General features: G+C 39.0%; 1 protein-coding gene and 1 non-coding gene across 4 annotated transcripts; both read right to left on the reverse strand.

Moving 5' to 3' along the window:
- Positions 1-1285: 1285 nt before the first annotated feature.
- On the reverse strand, positions 1286-16711 carry TMEM267 (transmembrane protein 267). 3 transcript variants are annotated; one of them, XM_032851423.1, is made up of 5 exons: positions 16600-16643; positions 14502-14620; positions 10321-10418; positions 5341-5724; positions 1286-1758 (listed from the first exon to the last, which is right to left on the reverse strand). In XM_032851423.1, exons 4-5 carry the CDS (start codon positions 5650-5652, stop codon positions 1423-1425), a joined length of 648 nt encoding a protein of 215 aa, XP_032707314.1. In that variant the 5' UTR covers positions 5653-5724; positions 10321-10418; positions 14502-14620; positions 16600-16643; the 3' UTR covers positions 1286-1422. The 3 variants fall into 3 exon arrangements, with proteins under 3 accessions (XP_032707314.1, XP_032707313.1, XP_032707315.1); XM_032851422.1 differs by lacking the exons at positions 10321-10418; positions 16600-16643 and adding an exon at positions 16674-16711; XM_032851424.1 differs by lacking the exons at positions 14502-14620; positions 16600-16643 and having other exon boundaries at positions 10321-10758.
- Positions 5694-5832, reverse strand: LOC116864449. The gene has a single exon (XR_004382010.1). It is a non-coding gene; the product is annotated as a U4 spliceosomal RNA (small nuclear RNA).
- Positions 16712-17491: the final 780 nt, after the last annotated feature.

The raw sequence follows: 17491 nt of genomic DNA on the forward strand, positions 1-17491 counted from the left end.
TAACAGATTTAGAATCTAATAGATTCTAAAACATAATTGATTGCAACTAACTGGTTAACAACAAAAAGAAAAAGTAAAGAATGTGAACCTTTACAACAATTTACAGAGCTCTGTTTAACTTAATAAATAAGAAAAATATGCTTTGGATAAGGCATTGCTTCAGCATTTCTCGGAGAATAAGGCACACAATCACTAGCATTACAAATCACAAATGTGTAAGAAAATCTAAAGACAGCAAATGGTACATAGGATACTGAAAAAAAAAAGCAAGTGCTGTTAGGACACTGACTTTTATATCAAAGGAATATTAAACTGAAAATGTAAAATTTTACAGCAACTAAATTTTCTTTCTCTAATAAAGGTTCATCATTTTTAAGAGATCAACCTGCAAGAATGAAGGCAAAAGCAAATTTCCTAAAAATCCTTCATTTTGAAAAACCTATGTTTTGTTTCGCAGTATCAGGCAGGTATTTTAAAAATTATTTAACCGATACACTTTAAAATAGTGTGTAAACAAACTGGCAGCAACTAAAACAATTTTAATGGCACATGCAGGATTTTACATTTGAAGAAACTGATTAAGTCCTTTTTATGTGTCAGTTCAAATTACATGGTTATAAGCCAAGTATCAGTATTTTGTTAACTTTTAACAAATATTTTGTCAAATTTAGTTACTTTTTCAGAACAGTTAAAACTGTAACACATGAGATTTTTGGACAAAGATACTAAAAAAATAATACTTGAGCAGGATGTTACTACAGTCAACATATGACAATAATTATTTCCTAAAGTGATTCCTGACACAATAATCTAGATCTACAGTTAGTTACTATCTCGTATGGATATTATGATTTCTCACAAGGGTGCGGAAAAGGATTCCGCAGTAATCGCAACGCGCTGAAGTATCTGACCAATCACACCATAATCAGGACCAATATGCAGAAATGGGAGTGTTCACTCTACATCTTATGCACGATCTCATTTATGTTGGCTGTTGCACTGTTGCAGTATCTCAGGAAAATGTGGCTACAAATGTGACTTTTTGCAAATTAATCACCCTATGATTTGATCTGTTTTTCATCCTGAAAGGGACTGCCTCAAACGCATACCGAAAACTTAACAGGATCTGAATCTACTAGGATCTATTAGTAGAGCCAGGTAAACAGAAGAAACAAACAAAATCTCTCATGGGATAAATCAAACTCTCATATTGTACTAGAGTGTTAGAGAAGAGAGAAGTAGAATTACAACAAATGTATAATTTAATATAATTTTTTAAAAAGTGTACATGCCTCCTGAGCAAGAGGATTCAGGAATTATAATTAATATAATATATTGTTAAAAATTCACTTGATAATGTTAGCTACCCTTAATTGTCATTATCAGAACCATCTGCTTCTTGAAGCCTGGCATACGGTTAGCTCAGACATCGATATGGATCCCATATTTTGAAGACATCATTTGTCTGGTCCCTGTGAAATACATAACGAATGAACAGATGTGAGGTAAAGAGGAGGTGATGACAACATAAAGCCAGAATGGCAAAGGAGAGGTTTTTCCAAATGGGCATATCCACAGGCCGTGACGAATTCCATCTCGGATATGATGTGAAGTCCAGGATATAAATAACATCCAGGGAAGAAAGCACCATGAGTCCTTGAGCTTGAAAAGGTGCATAGTAAACCTCAGGGTCAGAACCACAACTGGAATGACAGTAGAGCAGTGAAGAAAAGGTCTTCGTGGGAGAGTCAAAGCAGCCTGCAGGGGAGAGCAGTAGCTAGCATCATTTCCTTCTTGGCAAACAAAATTTGGTAGATGCTTCTTAACATTCTAAAACATTTTCTAGGAGTCTATTAGAAATACAATGGAAACATTTTCTGTGTCACCTCTGAATACATATATTAAGTCAGTTACTTATAAAGCAAAGAAAAGTGAGTGGGAAATTCTCTGAAGATCTCAAGAACATGGTGATTAATTTTGTAAAGTTTCCTATTATTTGCTTAGAAAAGTCACAATACAAATGTAATTTATATCCCAAACGTGTGGTTTGTGTAAATTTGGTTTTAGGGAATTATCTGGGGCCTCTAAACATTGAAAAAAATCTCACAAGTGAATAAAATATTCTTCTATTAATAAAGACATGAAAGGGAAATGTTTTTATTGTAACCATTTTATACTAGCCTTGAATATTTTCAGAATGCACTTATAACATTTAGAAAGAGTCTATTATTTTAAAAAATTATTATAAAGTTGAGTTAAACTCCAGTAAAAATGTTAAACCATTATAAAAAATGTAATCAATAACTAAACAAATGAAAATTTCAGGGTTAATTCCTGAATGATTCTTGAGTGAGGTTTTGTTCTCACATACTCTAAAGGCTAATTTTCAATAAGATAATTTTTAAATAAAAAGGAAGCTAAGGGCAGTGAAGATTGTCTAAACCGAATCTCCCCACACATTCTCAAAAACATTACAGACAAGGGCAAATAAAACTATACCAAACCCCACTCAGCACAGACACAAGTCAGAGGGTGCCCAAAACTTCAAACACTCTTAAGTATTAAAATACAGACTACATCAGTGCACTTTCTCTCACACTTCCACTACAAGCCAGGAAAGATGAAGGGACCTAAGACTGATCTATAATTACCACTGGAAAGAGAAACACTGGAAAGAGTCCTAGTTGATCAGAGCACTGGCTACAAAGCAAGGACTTTAAAAGTATGCATAATTCAAGGCTTTAAAAGGCATTGGTTCTGAGGGAGAAGATGGCAAAAACGAAGGGGGAGGAATCATCTGGACACTAGGTGGTAAAGAAGAAAAGGAGGAGAAAAAAATAGGTCCTTATTAAAAAACAACAACAACAAAAAACTAGAGGCATAACTTCCCACCATTAAAATGCAAGGCATCTATTAAAGAGACTGTACCTTGCCACCATGTGCAGTCACACGATCCTTAAACCAGTGTCTTTAACTCTCACCTACTGACTGAATATCAAAGAGTTTATGCTACATTCCTCTTCCTTCTCCCTATTTTTAGCTGTTTTATTTCTACTTTGGCAGAACACATAACATTTCTGCATTGTTAGGTTTTTTCCTAAGATTTGATTTATTTGTCAGAGAGAGAGAGAGAGCACAAACAGGGAGCAGCAGAGGGAGAAGCAGGCTCCCCTCTGAGCAAGAAGCCCAATGTGGGGCTCTATCCCTTGACCCTGGGATCATGAACCACCCACATTTCTATATTGTTATCCCAACCTTGTCTCCACCTTGGTTTTTCCTCGCACAGCCACACTGAACCAGGCTCCTCAACAGCAGGGTAGGGCGAGGAAGCCTGTGGTAAGCCCTACTTGGAAGAGAGCAACAGTCTGAAGTTGAAGTTATGTTCTGGATGTTTGGAGTTACACTGACTCTTTACATTTTCATTTGTGAAGTCTATTTAAATTAATAGATGCTAAAGAAGAAACAAGAAATTTGTTTGTTGGCTGATGTGTAAAATCTCAATCCAGATTTTTCATTCATAGAAAAATAATGAAAAATGAAAGAAGAAAAGGACATGATCATAAAATCAAGGAAGTAAAAATAGATCACTGACAAATGGAAGGAACAACAGACATTTAAAACTTAGTATCACTGGGGCACCTGCATGGCTCAGTGGGTTAAAGCCTCTGCCTTTGGCTCATGCCCTGATCTCAGGTTTCTGGGATTGAGCCCCACATCAGGCTCTCTGCTCACTGGGGAGCCTGCTTCCTCCTCTCTCTCTCTGCCTGCCTCTCCACCTACTTGTGATCTCTGTCAAATAAATAAATAAAATCTTAAAAAAAAAAAAACCTTAGTATCATAAATACTTATTTTAGTTTTGTTCAGATTTCATTAAAAAAAAAAAAGGATCAATACCAGCACTGTGCTACCCTAATATGCACTATCTCATTTAATCCCTGTAACAGTTGTATGAGTTAGGGATTATTTCACAGAGGGGTAAGCTGTGGCTCACAGAGGCCAAGTAGCTTCCCCAGGTTGTACAGGGGGTAAGGGGGAGACTGAATTTGTCTCTCTGGCTTATATTCTCAACACTACTGCTTCTAAGTGAATCAACGAATAAATACAGTACGGAGCCTAAATGTTTTTTTTCTAATTACACTAAGTTCTAGATGAATGCATTTATGAACTACACTTTTTATGATGCGTGATAGCTTATCCCAATCTCTACTAACATTGACTGTGAACTATTTGTCGGGGTCTGTCCTTTAACAAGCCCATTTAACACACATGAGCGCCCTGTGAGGTAAGTAATGACAGAACCCACACTTTACAGATGAGGACATTGAGACTTAAAGAAGAAAGCGCTCTGCTAACACCACGTACTAGGATTCAAACTCACGTCTTCTGATTCCAATCTCAAATACATGTTATTAATTTGTCTTTAATCAGGAATTACTGATTCCTTACTGATTAAGTTTTTCAATAAGTAAGACAACCTCTGAGAAATACCTGGTATGTGACACCTAAAAGGAAGAAATGATCATTTCTCATTCATTCAACAAGTATCTACTGGATGCCTACTAGATGAGGCAGGCACTATTCCAGGCCAGTGGTGAATAAAGCAAAGTCCTTGCTCTGTGAGTGTTTACAGATCATAAACACAGAAAAGATAGGAAAATCTGTTGACACTTAGAGAATATTATCTGAACTGTATTTCAGGCTTAGTTCATTTGCAAAGCCAACAGGTCACCGTATAGCTAAACACCTCATCGAAACTCATCAACGTTCACCACCAGGGACTGTGCCCTAATCAGCCCATGGAAATGCACACCTTTGGCTCCACAAGGGACTGGGGAATGAATCCATGGAAGTCGTTCCCCAGGACTAAGAATCATCTTAAAGCTCTTCTCCTGTAAGGGAACACTAAGAAGCCACATACTAACTATGAAACATGAAGAATAAGGGGGAAATTATAAGTGTGGTCCTGAAGAAAGAACAGTGGAAAAAGACCCAGGAGAGCCCTGAGAATGATCCCCATTACTTTAAGCCAGTTGATTAATGTGTCCTTCAAGACTTATACCATCCTCTGTAAAGTCAGCACAGAACTCCTCAGGTACATTTACTGAGTCCTTAGCTCTGTATGCATCCTTGGCACTTGGTGATGCCAATGACTTGATTAGCAACATGTCTGTGTTTGCCTTCAGGGAAGTACTAAGTGCTCACAAAAACAACTGGATGAATGGACTTCCTTATTTTAAAATAAGGATAATCTTCTCTAGCTCTAAAAGGATGTTATGAAGATCAATATAACAGTGCTAAAGAAATTAAAGACCAGAAATATTAAACATATATGTTTCTTACCTTTAAAGATAAAGATCCAGCTAGAAAAAAGTGGTCTACATCAATAACAGAGGCTAAAAATCCAGCTAAAATGATTTCTCCAAAGTCCGTTGTCTTCTTGACGCCAATGACTATTGCCCACAACCACATGCCAATCACACAATGTATGGTGTTATCCGAGAGGGCTCGAAGCCAGTCATTTTGCTGAATTACGGAAAACTGAAGAAGTCTGTCGGCTACTAGGCAGAACATCCCCAGACCAAGGCTGGAAATAAGAGACTCAGTGCTACAAGACTGGAGTAAAGCATGGGTCTTCTCAGCCTCAGATGCCATCACAGACAGTATGTCAGTATATACTAAAAGCCATCAGGAAACAGCTTACTCTTGTTTACATTCCCAGTCACCCTAAAATAGAACACAGAAGAAAATGTTAATGCCATATAACATTTCAATTAGCAATAATCACACCTTGGATAAACCTCATTGGCTACGATACCACCACCACGCAAAGCTTAATGCCATGAAACATTTAAACAAAACAGTCTCAGCAATAATTTCACAAATAGAAAACCAAGCTGTGGGGTGCCTGGGTGGCTCAGTGGGTTAAGCCTCTGCCTTCGGCTCAAGTCATGATCTCAGGGTCCTGGGATTGAGCCCCACATCAGGCTCTCTGTTCAGCGGGGAGCCTGCTTCCCCCACTCTCTCTGACTGCCTCTCTGCCTACTTGTGATCTCTCTCTGTCAAATAAAATAAATAAAATCTTAAAAAAAAAGAAAAAGAAAAAGAAAACCAAGCTGTAAAAACTGGTATTTCTTTTTTTTAACAGTTGTCAGTAATTTCACTTTATTTTCCTCAGCTTCACTGAGATATAATTAATAGAGAACACTTACTAAGTTTAACATGTACACTGTGATGGTTTCATATACAAACATGTTGTCAACTGATGACCACAATAAGGTTAGTTAACATTTCCATCATCTCACATAGTTACCTTTTTGTGCATGTGGTGAGAACATTTAAGACTACTCTCCTAGTACTTTCAAATATAACAAAATTGTACTTTTACATGTTATATACAATATGCCATGCTGCCCAAAGAGAATAGGTTAGCTTTACAGGAACAACAGTTTACATGTTCGTATGTATCAAGGTGAATTTAAGAAAGCCCCCCAACTGCAACCTACTACTTTGAGGTCATCAAATAGTTCTATGCTCAGGAATGCGTGCTACATGGTAGTGAGCACCTATTGTGTCTGTGGACCCAGCAACTATTTTCCAGACTTCTGAAAACAGCATCTCCTTTTTTAAGGAAAACTGCTCATCCAATACCCAAACTCTGGAGCTGGTCAATTAGAATTCTGTTTCTCTTACCAGTAGTAGTAATTAGTTAGCAATTACTAATGAGTTATCATATTCTAGTAGTGATCAGACTGGTGATAAATAATTTGGTCATTAAGGTGACCCAGGCTGGACCAATCAGATTTCCTTCTAGAATTTTCTCTTCTTACAGACTTGGATTCCACTACCTGGAGCAGCCTAAAAAAAAAGAACCTAAGGACATCGATTCCTCAGGTTCAATCTTCAAGTTTCTCAGAGCTGCCTTAGCTCTTACAGCTTACCCTTTACTTCTATGACCTAACCCAGCATTCTTCCAATAAATCCCTTTTTCTTTTGTTGCCTCTAACCACAGAACTTTAATTGGTAAAAAGGTAATCATAATTCTGTGCTGAGTAGTTAACTGGCATAGAATATGGAAATCACTTATCCAGTTAAAGTTATCAATATTATGTGATACCTGACGTTTTTGTTTTGTATTGTTTTGTTTTAATTCTGTGACTAAAGAATAACTAAATGACTAAATCATTAAGAATGATTCAATTTCCATTTCATAATAAAAACTACCCATAGCTCATTTTATAGGGAAACACAAAAAACCTAGAATAGGAAAACAACTTGGAAAAAGATGAACTTAGTTGAAGGACTTACACCATCTAACTTCAAGTCTTACATAGCTGCAGTAATTATGACAATGCAGCGTTGGTATAAGGACAGACAAATAGAGCAATGGAACGGAACAGAAAGTGGGATCAGAAATAGATCCTGGGCAGCTCAGTTGGTTGAACACTTGACTCTTGATCTCAGCTCAGGTCTTAATCTCAGGGTTGTGAGTTCAAGCCCTGTGTTTGGCTCCACACTGGGTATCAAGCCTATTTAATAATCATAACAATAAATTTAAAAAGAAATAATAAAAAAAAAGAAATAGGTCCACACATGCAAAAGCAAGGAAATAGAGAAAAGACATTCCTTTCACCAAATGGTGCTGGAACAAGAGGATATCCACATACAAAAATAATGAACCTCAGACCATACTTTACTCCAGTATACAAAAATTAAGACAAAATGGATCACAGACTTAAAAGTAAAACATAAAATTATAAAAATTTTGGAAGGAAAGAGAGTATTTTTGGGTCCTTGGGCTGTGCAGAATTTTCAGAAGCAACATCAAAAGGTCAGTCTGTTTTTTAAAAATCGATAAACTGAACTTCATCAAAATTAAGAACATCTGCTCTTTGAAAAACTATGTTAAGAGAATGAAAAGAGGGGCGCCTGGGTGGCTCAGTGGGTTAAAGCCTCTGCCTTCTGCGCAGGTCATGATCCCAGGGTCCTGGGATCGAGCCCCACATCGGGCTCTCTGCTCAGCGGGGAGTCTGCTTCTCCCCTCCCCCCTTCTCTGCCTTCCTCTCTGCCTACTTGTGATCTCTGTCAAATAAATAAATAAAATCTTTAAAAATGTGTGTGTGTGTTTGTGTGTGTGTGTGTGTGTGTGTGTGTGTATACCTTATTATCAATAACAACAGCAGGCTTTCATGTAAAAGGAGCACTCTGAAAACAAGAGTTTATGGAGATCATGCCCCTCTTCACTCAAAAAGGTTATCCGCAAAAACAGCATGTGATTAATACCAAAAATAAATGCCAAAATACTGTGGGGCAACATTAATAAACCTCTGAAAGAAAAGGATCATGACTGTAGGATTCTACCTAAATTAAATTACGACTCCTCTGTGACAATCATGAATTTCAATAGTTTTGCCTTATAAATTGTAACAGCTATATACAATTTATTGGGGGAAAAGAATGGAGGAACAGACTTCTAAACTACTAAATTACTAGGGAGAAAGAAGAGGAGTAAAGAAAACTTAATCAGTACAGCAAAACAGAAAAGGAAAAAAAAAAAAAAAAAAGACTTTACTGTCACCCCAACCCTCCCAAAAAAGCAAAAGAGACCAAACATCAAACACAAATACCACAATAAATGTGAACGTATTACATTTATCTATAAAGAAACAGACTGGGACAAAAGGAAACATCCAAGTTATTGTTCACAAGAAAATATCTCAAACAAAAAGTCTCAACAATATACAAAATAAAGAGATTAAAAAATATATACCTAGAATATAGAAGCCAAATAAAGCAGCCATGATAATATTAATATCAAATACAAAATTCATGGCAAAAGACTTAGTGGGATAAAAGGGGTAAAATATTCAAGTCACAGTAAAGTTAGATGCTTACAGGGCACTTGGGTGGCTCAGTTGGTTAAGCATCCGACTCCTGATTTCAGCTCAGGTCATGAACTCAGGGTTATGGGATCGAGCCCTGAGTCAGATTCCATGCTCAGAGTGGAGTCTCCTTGAAAATCTTTCTTCCTTTCCCTCTGTCCCTCCCCCTGCACCTGCTCTCTCTTGCACTTTTGCTCTCTCTCTCTCTAAAAATAAATAAATAGAACCTTCAAAAATAGAAGATGCTTACATGACAAACTGCAAAGCAGTAAAATATGTAAATTATATCAAGTAGCCAAAAATAGGTATAGATAGTCTAAATAATATATAATTACAAGTTTGATTTCATATGCAGGTCTAAAATTACATATTTTACACAGAAAACACATTCCAAATGTCTATGAAACACTTACAAAAGTTAACTACTCATTTACTCATCTGTAAGAAAAACTTCAATACAATCTAAAAACTGGAACTGTTCAGACCAAATTCTCTGACCACAGTGCAATACGATTCATCACTTTTAAACTGGTTAAAAAGAAAAATAAAGTGGCCTAGTTAGCTCAAAGAAACTAAGCTTAAATGATGGTTCAAGTAATACCTTTAGAGCCAAAAGACTTGGTTCAAGTATTTATGCTCTAAACACATTTTAGGAAGGAAAACAAAAGTTCAGAGAGCAAGGACTCTGTCAACTTTGTTTACTACTATACGTTTTATGCATACTAAGTGCTCAATAAGTGTTGAATGAATTCACAAAAAATCTTCATACATTGGATCTGTTATCCAGCAGGAACTGCATATTTAATACTTTAAAAGGCATTTAGCAAAATATAATATCCATTCCTGGGATCTGCATTTTTAGCAAGTATGAATACCAAGTAATTTCTATATTCACTAAACATTAAGGAAACACTAGTTTACTAGAAACCAAAATGATGAAAACCAAGAGACAATTACCTTAAATTTAGAAATAGTATAGCTATTAGAATATTGTTCTGGCAGTTTCATTCCATGTAAGGAAGCAAGGAAAGGAAGAGGGAGCAGGAAAGAAAATGTATCATTACCTTACCAGCAACAAAAAGATAATTACATTAGTTTGCAAGTGAAAATGACTGCTGATTCAAGAGAATCCATTGAAAATCATTAGAATGTAAGTTGTGAATGGTGGCTAATTCAAGATAAATACTAAACTAATCTTTATAACAGACAAGCCATCATCAATGGGAAAGAATATTCACAATGGTAATAAAAACCCAAATACCAAGGAATAAACTAAACAAGAAATATTTATGAAGAAAACAACCTGTATTAAAGGACACAAAGATCAATCAATTGTACTATGTCAGCTCAGCTTAGCTAAAAGCACAGATTCCAGAATTCCCTTCCTTGTGAAGTTCTTGTCTTATTGCACGTGGAGCTTGCATATGATCTGTTAGCTCACCTTGTTGGCACGGGAAGCAGGCTGGCCTGCAACTCCTTCAGCTTCTCCAAATCCTGGGTCTGCATGTGCAATCCCAGGGTAAAGAGTGCTAGCCTCTCCTGTAGATCACCCCCAGCATCAAAACTGGAGTTGGTGAGAAGCCAGTGCAGATTCCATTTGGTCCTTGCTCTTCTCCACATCCACTTTCGCTTCTCGACTGTGTCTGTCTACCTGACTTATAACTGCTTCAGGCTCAACAACAGACTCAGAGGCAGGAGTCTGCCCAGGCTGCTTTCTCAGCCCCTGCAATTATAGAATGTCTAATCCCTCTATAAATCCCACTCTTTGGCAGGAAAAGTAGTTCTACTTCTTTAATGGAACTTAACTAACACAAGACAGCCAGACCATTTTACTGAATAAGAAGACAACATTGATGGTGTTATTCTCCTCAAATGGAGTCTATAAATTTAATAGCATTCTAAATAAAATCATACAGGGATTTTTCTTTTAGGAACTTCACAAAGTGTTTCTAAACTTCATTGAGGAGAGTTAATGACAATAAACTTGGAAAAGCAGAGTAACGTAAGTACTGAAAGGTGAATACCAGAAATCCAATCAGTGTGTGTATTCGGGGGGTGGGGAATGTGTATAGAATACTAAATGATTAGAGGAACAATTGTTATTTAACTCCAATCCTGTATCAGTTAGGATTCTTAAGTGCATGGAAAAGAAAACACTTGGGCAGTACATGCAAAAACACTTTATTAAAAGGAAATTGGAAGGGACGCCTGGGTGGCTCATTCAGTTAAGCCGCTGCCTTCAGCTTAGGTCATGATCCTGGGGTGCTGGGATCGAGTCCTGTATCGGGCTCCTTGCTTGGCAGGGAGCCTGTTTCTCTATCCGCCTCTGCCTGCCACTCTGCCTGCTTGTGTGCTCTCTCTCTCTCTCTGACAAATAAATAAATGAAATCTTAAAAAAAAAAAAGGGAATTGGGAAATCACAGATTTGCCAGGCTTCAGTGCTATGCCTCAAGCGTCTCAGTGAAAAGGACATCAACAACTTGTCCCATGAAGACCTCCCCACAACTGAGCCCAGCTTCCACTGCCTAACCTGTCACCAGATATTACCACTGACACTGCACCAGTGCAGACAGGGCTGTCTGCTGCTGTCTCGGAAGACTGTTGGCAGTATTTGCTTATTTTGGGGCATTTGTTGGCTCACTGGGTTAAAGCCTCTGCCTTTGGCTCAGGTCATGATCCCAGGGCCCTGGGATCGAGCCCCGCATCGGGCTCTCTGCTCAGCAGGGAGCCTGCTTCCCTTCTCTCTCTCTGCCTGCCTCTCTGCCTACTTGTGATCTCTGTCAAATAAATAAGTAAAATCTCAAGTATTTGCTTATTTGATTTCATATAATATTTACAGGGGGACAGGGTATATGTCCAACTGGCTGAGCCTACATCACATGACTAGCTGCAAGGGAGGTTGGAAAAGAGTATTTGGCCTTCTCAGCACATATTGTAGAAAGTGGGGTCTCTTTCTTTCAGTCGCGTAAGAACAGCATAATCACAAATATACTATGCTGGACAGGAAGAGGAGTGCATGCTAGTAGTTAGTCTGTTAGGCTTTAATTGCTAAGTAGTACTAGAGAGAGTCAATCCTCAGATGAAACCTGAGATTGGATCATGGGTTCAACCTGCAATGCATAGTTTAATACAGTAGAGTTGTTTAATCAAACTCTAGGTTTGGGGCACCTGGGTGGCTCAGTGGGTTGAAGCCTCTGCCTTCAGCTTGGGTCGTGATCCCAGAGTCCTGGGATGGAGCCCCACATCGGCTCTCTGCTCAGTGGAGAGCCTGCTTCCCCTTCTCTCACTCTGCCTGCCTCTCTGCCTACTTGTGATCTCTCTCTCTGTCAAATAAACAAATAAAATCTTAAAAAAAAAGAAAAAAGAAAACAACAACTCTAGGTTTTAAAATGTCACATCCACATGGACCAGAGTTTTGCAATATAATAGAACATTTCCCTGATTAAATTAAGAAAGGGAATCAGTTTTGTTGACTAGCTGCCTGGAAAATGTCTCTGATTAGATACCTTTGGTAATCAGTTTGGTTATCAAGTTTGGGATATTTACATGAATTTGTAAACAGACTTTTTTACATAGTTCAGCTAGCTTGACTTTTAGAGTGGAGGTCAAAATTATTTTTAGTTTATTTTCTAGAAAAAGTTTTTAAATCTATTTATTTGTCAGAAAGAGAGGGAGAGAGAGTACAAGCGCGGGGAGCAGCAGGCAGAGGGAGAAGCAGGCTCCCCGCTGAGCAAGGAGCCTGATGTGGTGCCTGATCCCAGGAGCCTGGGATCACAACAGGAGCAGAAGGCAGCTGCCTAACTGACTGAGCTACACAGGCAATCCGAAAATAGGCAGATTTAAATACAAAAAGTTACATATGGATATTTACCATGGCATTATTATAAGGAAAAATAAGAAACTGTTATGTCCAAAGTCACTAGTCATGAGACTAGTGAAATAAATGCCACAATATTATGCAACCATTAAAAAAAAAACTATAATAACTATTCCCATCTTTACTGGCATGGAAAGATACTCAACATATTAAAATTTAAAAGGAAGCCTATAAAATATGTAAAATGTTAATTTTTGTTAAAAAATATGTACATATACTGCACATTTTAAAAATACAGAAAACTGTTCACTTGGTTTATATTTCACCCATGGGCTTACATATGATTAGTACTTTTGCCCCCTTTCTTGGATTCCCTAAACATTTTCTTTTCTTTTCTTTTTTTTTTTTCCTTCTTCCAAGAGAGCGAGCGCTTGAGCAAGAGAGCACCTGAGTCGATGGGGGAGGGGGAGGGCAAGGGCGAAGGTGGCAGATGGAGAGGGAGAGAGAGAAAATCTTAAGTGGCTCCAAGCCCAGTGTGGAGCCAGATGCTGGGCTCCAAAAAAGCAGAGCTGGATCTCACGACCCAGAGATCACAACCTGAGCCAAAATCAAGAGCCAGACACAACCAACTGAGCCACCCAGGTGCCCATAATTCCCTAAACATTTCCAATGTCTTCCTATTATGACGACAAAGCAAATAGAGCTACTCTGAAATTAGTAAGAAGTCACTAAATAACTCAGACCAGGATGCTAAAGTCAGTCCCTTAAAGGTGTAATTTTTGAAAAGTAGAAGTATACTTATAACATTATAAATATCTATTAATAAAAATAATATATAACATCAATAAACTAAAAATTTTATATAATTCTTATAAGCCAAGTTGATAATATAAAAATTATTTTTTTATATTTATGTATTAGTTGACATAGGCAAAGTCTGTACCAAAGATTTCTCTATCTGCTGGTGAAATAAACTTATAGATTCCTTTAATTCTTTCATATTATGAAGACTTGCTTTGCACAGAACAACAGTTTTATTAATGATAATGGAGTCTACAACAATCCTCAAATTCTTGGCCATTTGCAATAATGAAAATTGTTCTGAAAAGCACTAAGATTAGGTTAAAGTGTACAGATTCTTCTAGGATGAGGAAATGAGTGACTTCAACGTACTTTCAAACAAGACCAAAGTGAAAAAATGCAAAAGATACCTCCAAGTCATGAAACCTTTCTATAAACCTCAGGATTTACAGTTCCATAAATTATGAATCATTTGCTTCTACTTTACAAAATAAACTCTTGAACCTTGCATGGATTTAGTCAACCGGTTTAAAGGTTCAGTGCATATAATTTTAAGTTTTATAAAATATCCCTTTGCACCAAGGATAGATGCCAGTATCCACTTAGCTGGATGGGAACTGGGACACACAAATCTCACTTAATAACTACGCTGGAGAGGTGCTACACTAGCAGCAACATTCCCCTCCTTCAGTAAGCTGTGGCCTACAATTTAGCCCAAAGAAGAAAGAAGGCCATTCAGGTGGATGGGTCTAAGAATGTAGGCTGGACACACTTACGCAAAAGCCCAACAGAAAAGCTCTGCTGTCATTCAAACTATGCTCGAATCTGTATTTATTACAAATTTATGTTCAAATCTTATCCCAGAAAGGAACAAATATTAAGAGGTCATTATCCACTTAACTGCAAATTGCATGATGTCACGCTAAAGCCGCTGCATGACATCCACCTTCTTTTACTCTTGGAACAATTTTTATCACCCCAACATATATTTAAATGTTACTAACCTTGTGTTTTACATAAGTTCAGATTCTAAAAGAATGAGGGAGCTTATGATATGTTACAAGCAAAGTGAAACATCAAAAGATCACTTCAAGTACTTAAGTGGTGATCCAAATTTAGTGACCTGAAAAAGAAAACCTTATTGTTTATAAAAATATATCATGCTCTGTGAAGAGGAACGCATACACCTAATGGGGCAACACAAAATGCATCTTATAAATGGAAAGTATAAAACAGTTTGCTTGGTGAGAGAGAAACAAAAAGCTAATGAGTGAACATGGAAGTAGATCCTTCAGCCGCAGTCAAGTTTTTAGGTGCCCAGAGCTCTGCAAACATCTGGATGACAACTGCATGGGCCTTTGGGCTGGAATCACCCAGCTTAGCCCTTGCAAAGTCTGAGCCAACAGAAACAATGAGATAATATTCGTTAAATGTTTTAAGCCTCTAAGTTTTGGGGTGATTTGTTATATAGTAGTAGGTATCTAACACAGTACTCTTTCCATTTTTATAAAGGTATAATTGTGGTTCCAGAAACACAATTCTGACACCTATTCCACTGTATTAGTGCATAGATTTAACATCTTTGGCTTAGATTCCGATAAGAAAAAAAACCACATTTTGCGGGGGGGAGAACATTAATAATTGTACTGCCTTTATTTATTGTCTCTAAGACACCCAAGTATACCCATTTTTCTTCATACCTTTTTCTTCTTTTTGCCACTTCCTTCCCTCCCCTACAAACAGAATGGACCCTGAAACCTCAAAAACTGTAAAATAACTTTGTTTAGTCTACATACTTACTTTTGTTGGGTAGTTCCCTCAAGAGTAATTATAATTTTCTTTTAAGCCTCTCATGCATAAAATCTAATGTGCTGAAGGTATTTAATAAATATTTCATTGCATTAAAACAGGGGGTAAGCCGGTAAGCAACCCTCAGCTTATGAACTAAAACTACTTTGGGGATGACATTTTATCTCATAATAGCATAACAGGTCCTTATGACTTGCAGCCACTTTGTACAATGGTCAAACTGCCACACTGCATTCCATTATAGTAGAATGTCATCAACTAGGGGGTCTTTTAAGTATACATAGTAGTAATCTTCAACTCCACAAACATAATTAGCCAGTTACTTTAATTATGCACTATTGTGCAGTTTGTTAATAATCTTGGACAAATATTTCTGTCAAAACAAACAAATGCCCCCAAAACTACCTGCTTCACTCGCCCATCACACAAATATTTACAAAAACCTGAGGTAAAAGCAGTTCAAAATCTGATTACCTATAGTATTGCTTTACAAGTAAGTCTTTTTCAATGCCAGTGCTGTAGAAGTTAGTATATTTAATTTTTTAAATTTTAATTTTAAAAAAGTAATCTCTACACCGAATGCGGGGCTTGAACTCACAACCCCAAGATCAAGGGTCTCACACACACCACTGACTGAGCCAGCCAGGCGCCCCTAATATATTTAAATTTTTAATTCTATAATGCCCAGAGCAGATGCCAAATATAACGCAGTAATTTGCAAAGGAGAGAAACACAAATCCTGCTGAGTTTCACAGAAACTTTTTATAGCCGGAATATAAAATGTTTAGTTCCTACATGTACCATTAGGAATAAAACATACAATTCTCAATTTAAACATATATCAAGTCTCGGGAAAATTTCCCAAATCATTCTTGCCCAAGGCTGGTGTGATGCAATAATTTTAAAATGCCGATTAAGAAAATAGGGCAGGAACCCCGCATTTCCCATGCAAGCAAGGTACTACTCTGTCACACTTAAGAGTATTCACGCCTCCAGGGACCCGGGGCGCGTGGGACTCTCGTGCCTGTTAGTGGCAATGGGCAACTCCTGCAAGACCCCCGTCACCCCTCTCTGGGCCAGGGAAACGCCAGGGACACAGAGCCTAGGCGAGGGCTGGGTGCCTGTGGAATCTCGAAGGCTCCACGAAGCCCAAGGAAGACGCCGGGCTTTGCGCACATCGCGGCATCGCCGGACAGTGCCGGCCGCCAAGCACACCCCGCTGGCTCTCGGGCCCCGCGCGTTCGCCGCCCCTGACGCCCTCCCCATTGGGAACCACGAGCTATGGCTTCCCACCTCAGGACGCAGTTTCACGGAGTCCGCTCAGTCCCCCTCCCGCCCGGGACCTCCCGGAGCTCTGCCGCGCCCACCTTCGGCTTTCCACCCAGCACCGCAGCGCGAACGGCGGCCCCGCCCCTTTACCCGCCCCTCGGCCGGCACCATAGAGACGCCGGCCGCCGGCCAGAGCGGCTCCAGCCCCCGAACGCCGGCAGAGAGGACGCCGGGATACTGGCCCCATTCCTAACGGACGAGAACCGATAGCTCAGTGCTCTTTGGAGCAGGTGTTGGCTGCCACGAATTCTTCCCCGTCGTGCCCCATAAGGAAACCTTTGGGACAGTGGAATAAGTCCCTTGTTGGCTTCCTCTATCAAACCTGGGCATTCCTTCTTGGCTTTGCCGGCGCCGTGCCCCAGACTTAGCAGCCGGCATATCCACAACGCATCTTACTGGCGGCTGGGGATGGAGAAGTAACCACCTAATGTCGATGCACAGGCCCTATACCCAGACGCTAGAGCTAGGAGCCAAGGGCCATTTTGGGTCTCGAAGGGGGAGAGGAATTTCCGGCTTCCTGTACTGGGTCTTTGAGGTTGGGCCCCGGAGTTTTTCACGAGATGGAGGGACCCCGCGATCTTGCAGATCCGCCGCTCCTTCGCAGCGCTCCACGCCCCCTTGGGGATTTCTTGATAATTATTCTTTGCCACTTTGTGGGCGGACGGTGGGGGCTACACTTTATTGCGGCGGCAGTGACAGGGCTGGACCATTTAATCATGACTACTAAACGCACAGGAGTTGGGGAAAAGAAAAAAAAAAAAACAAACCTGCATAACGCCAATTAACCGGCCTCAAAATGCAGCTTCTTAATGGGAGTATGGCCAGGTCCCACTTGCCTTCCTGCCCCGAGTGAGCA

Source organism: Lontra canadensis, unplaced genomic scaffold, assembly GCF_010015895.1.
Source record: "Lontra canadensis isolate GAN:19392208 unplaced genomic scaffold, GSC_riverotter_1.0 scaffold5, whole genome shotgun sequence".
Classification (NCBI taxonomy): domain Eukaryota; kingdom Metazoa; phylum Chordata; class Mammalia; order Carnivora; family Mustelidae; genus Lontra; species Lontra canadensis.

Coding starts and splice junctions, on each gene's coding strand:
- TMEM267 (XM_032851422.1), bottom strand. CDS start 5,652: ATGGCATCTGAGGCTGAGAAGACCCATGCTTTACTCCAGTCTTGTAGC. Junction 1,759..5,340: donor CTGGATCTTTATCTTTAAAG/GTAAGAAACATA, acceptor TCTCCCCTGCAG/GCTGCTTTGACTCTCCCACG.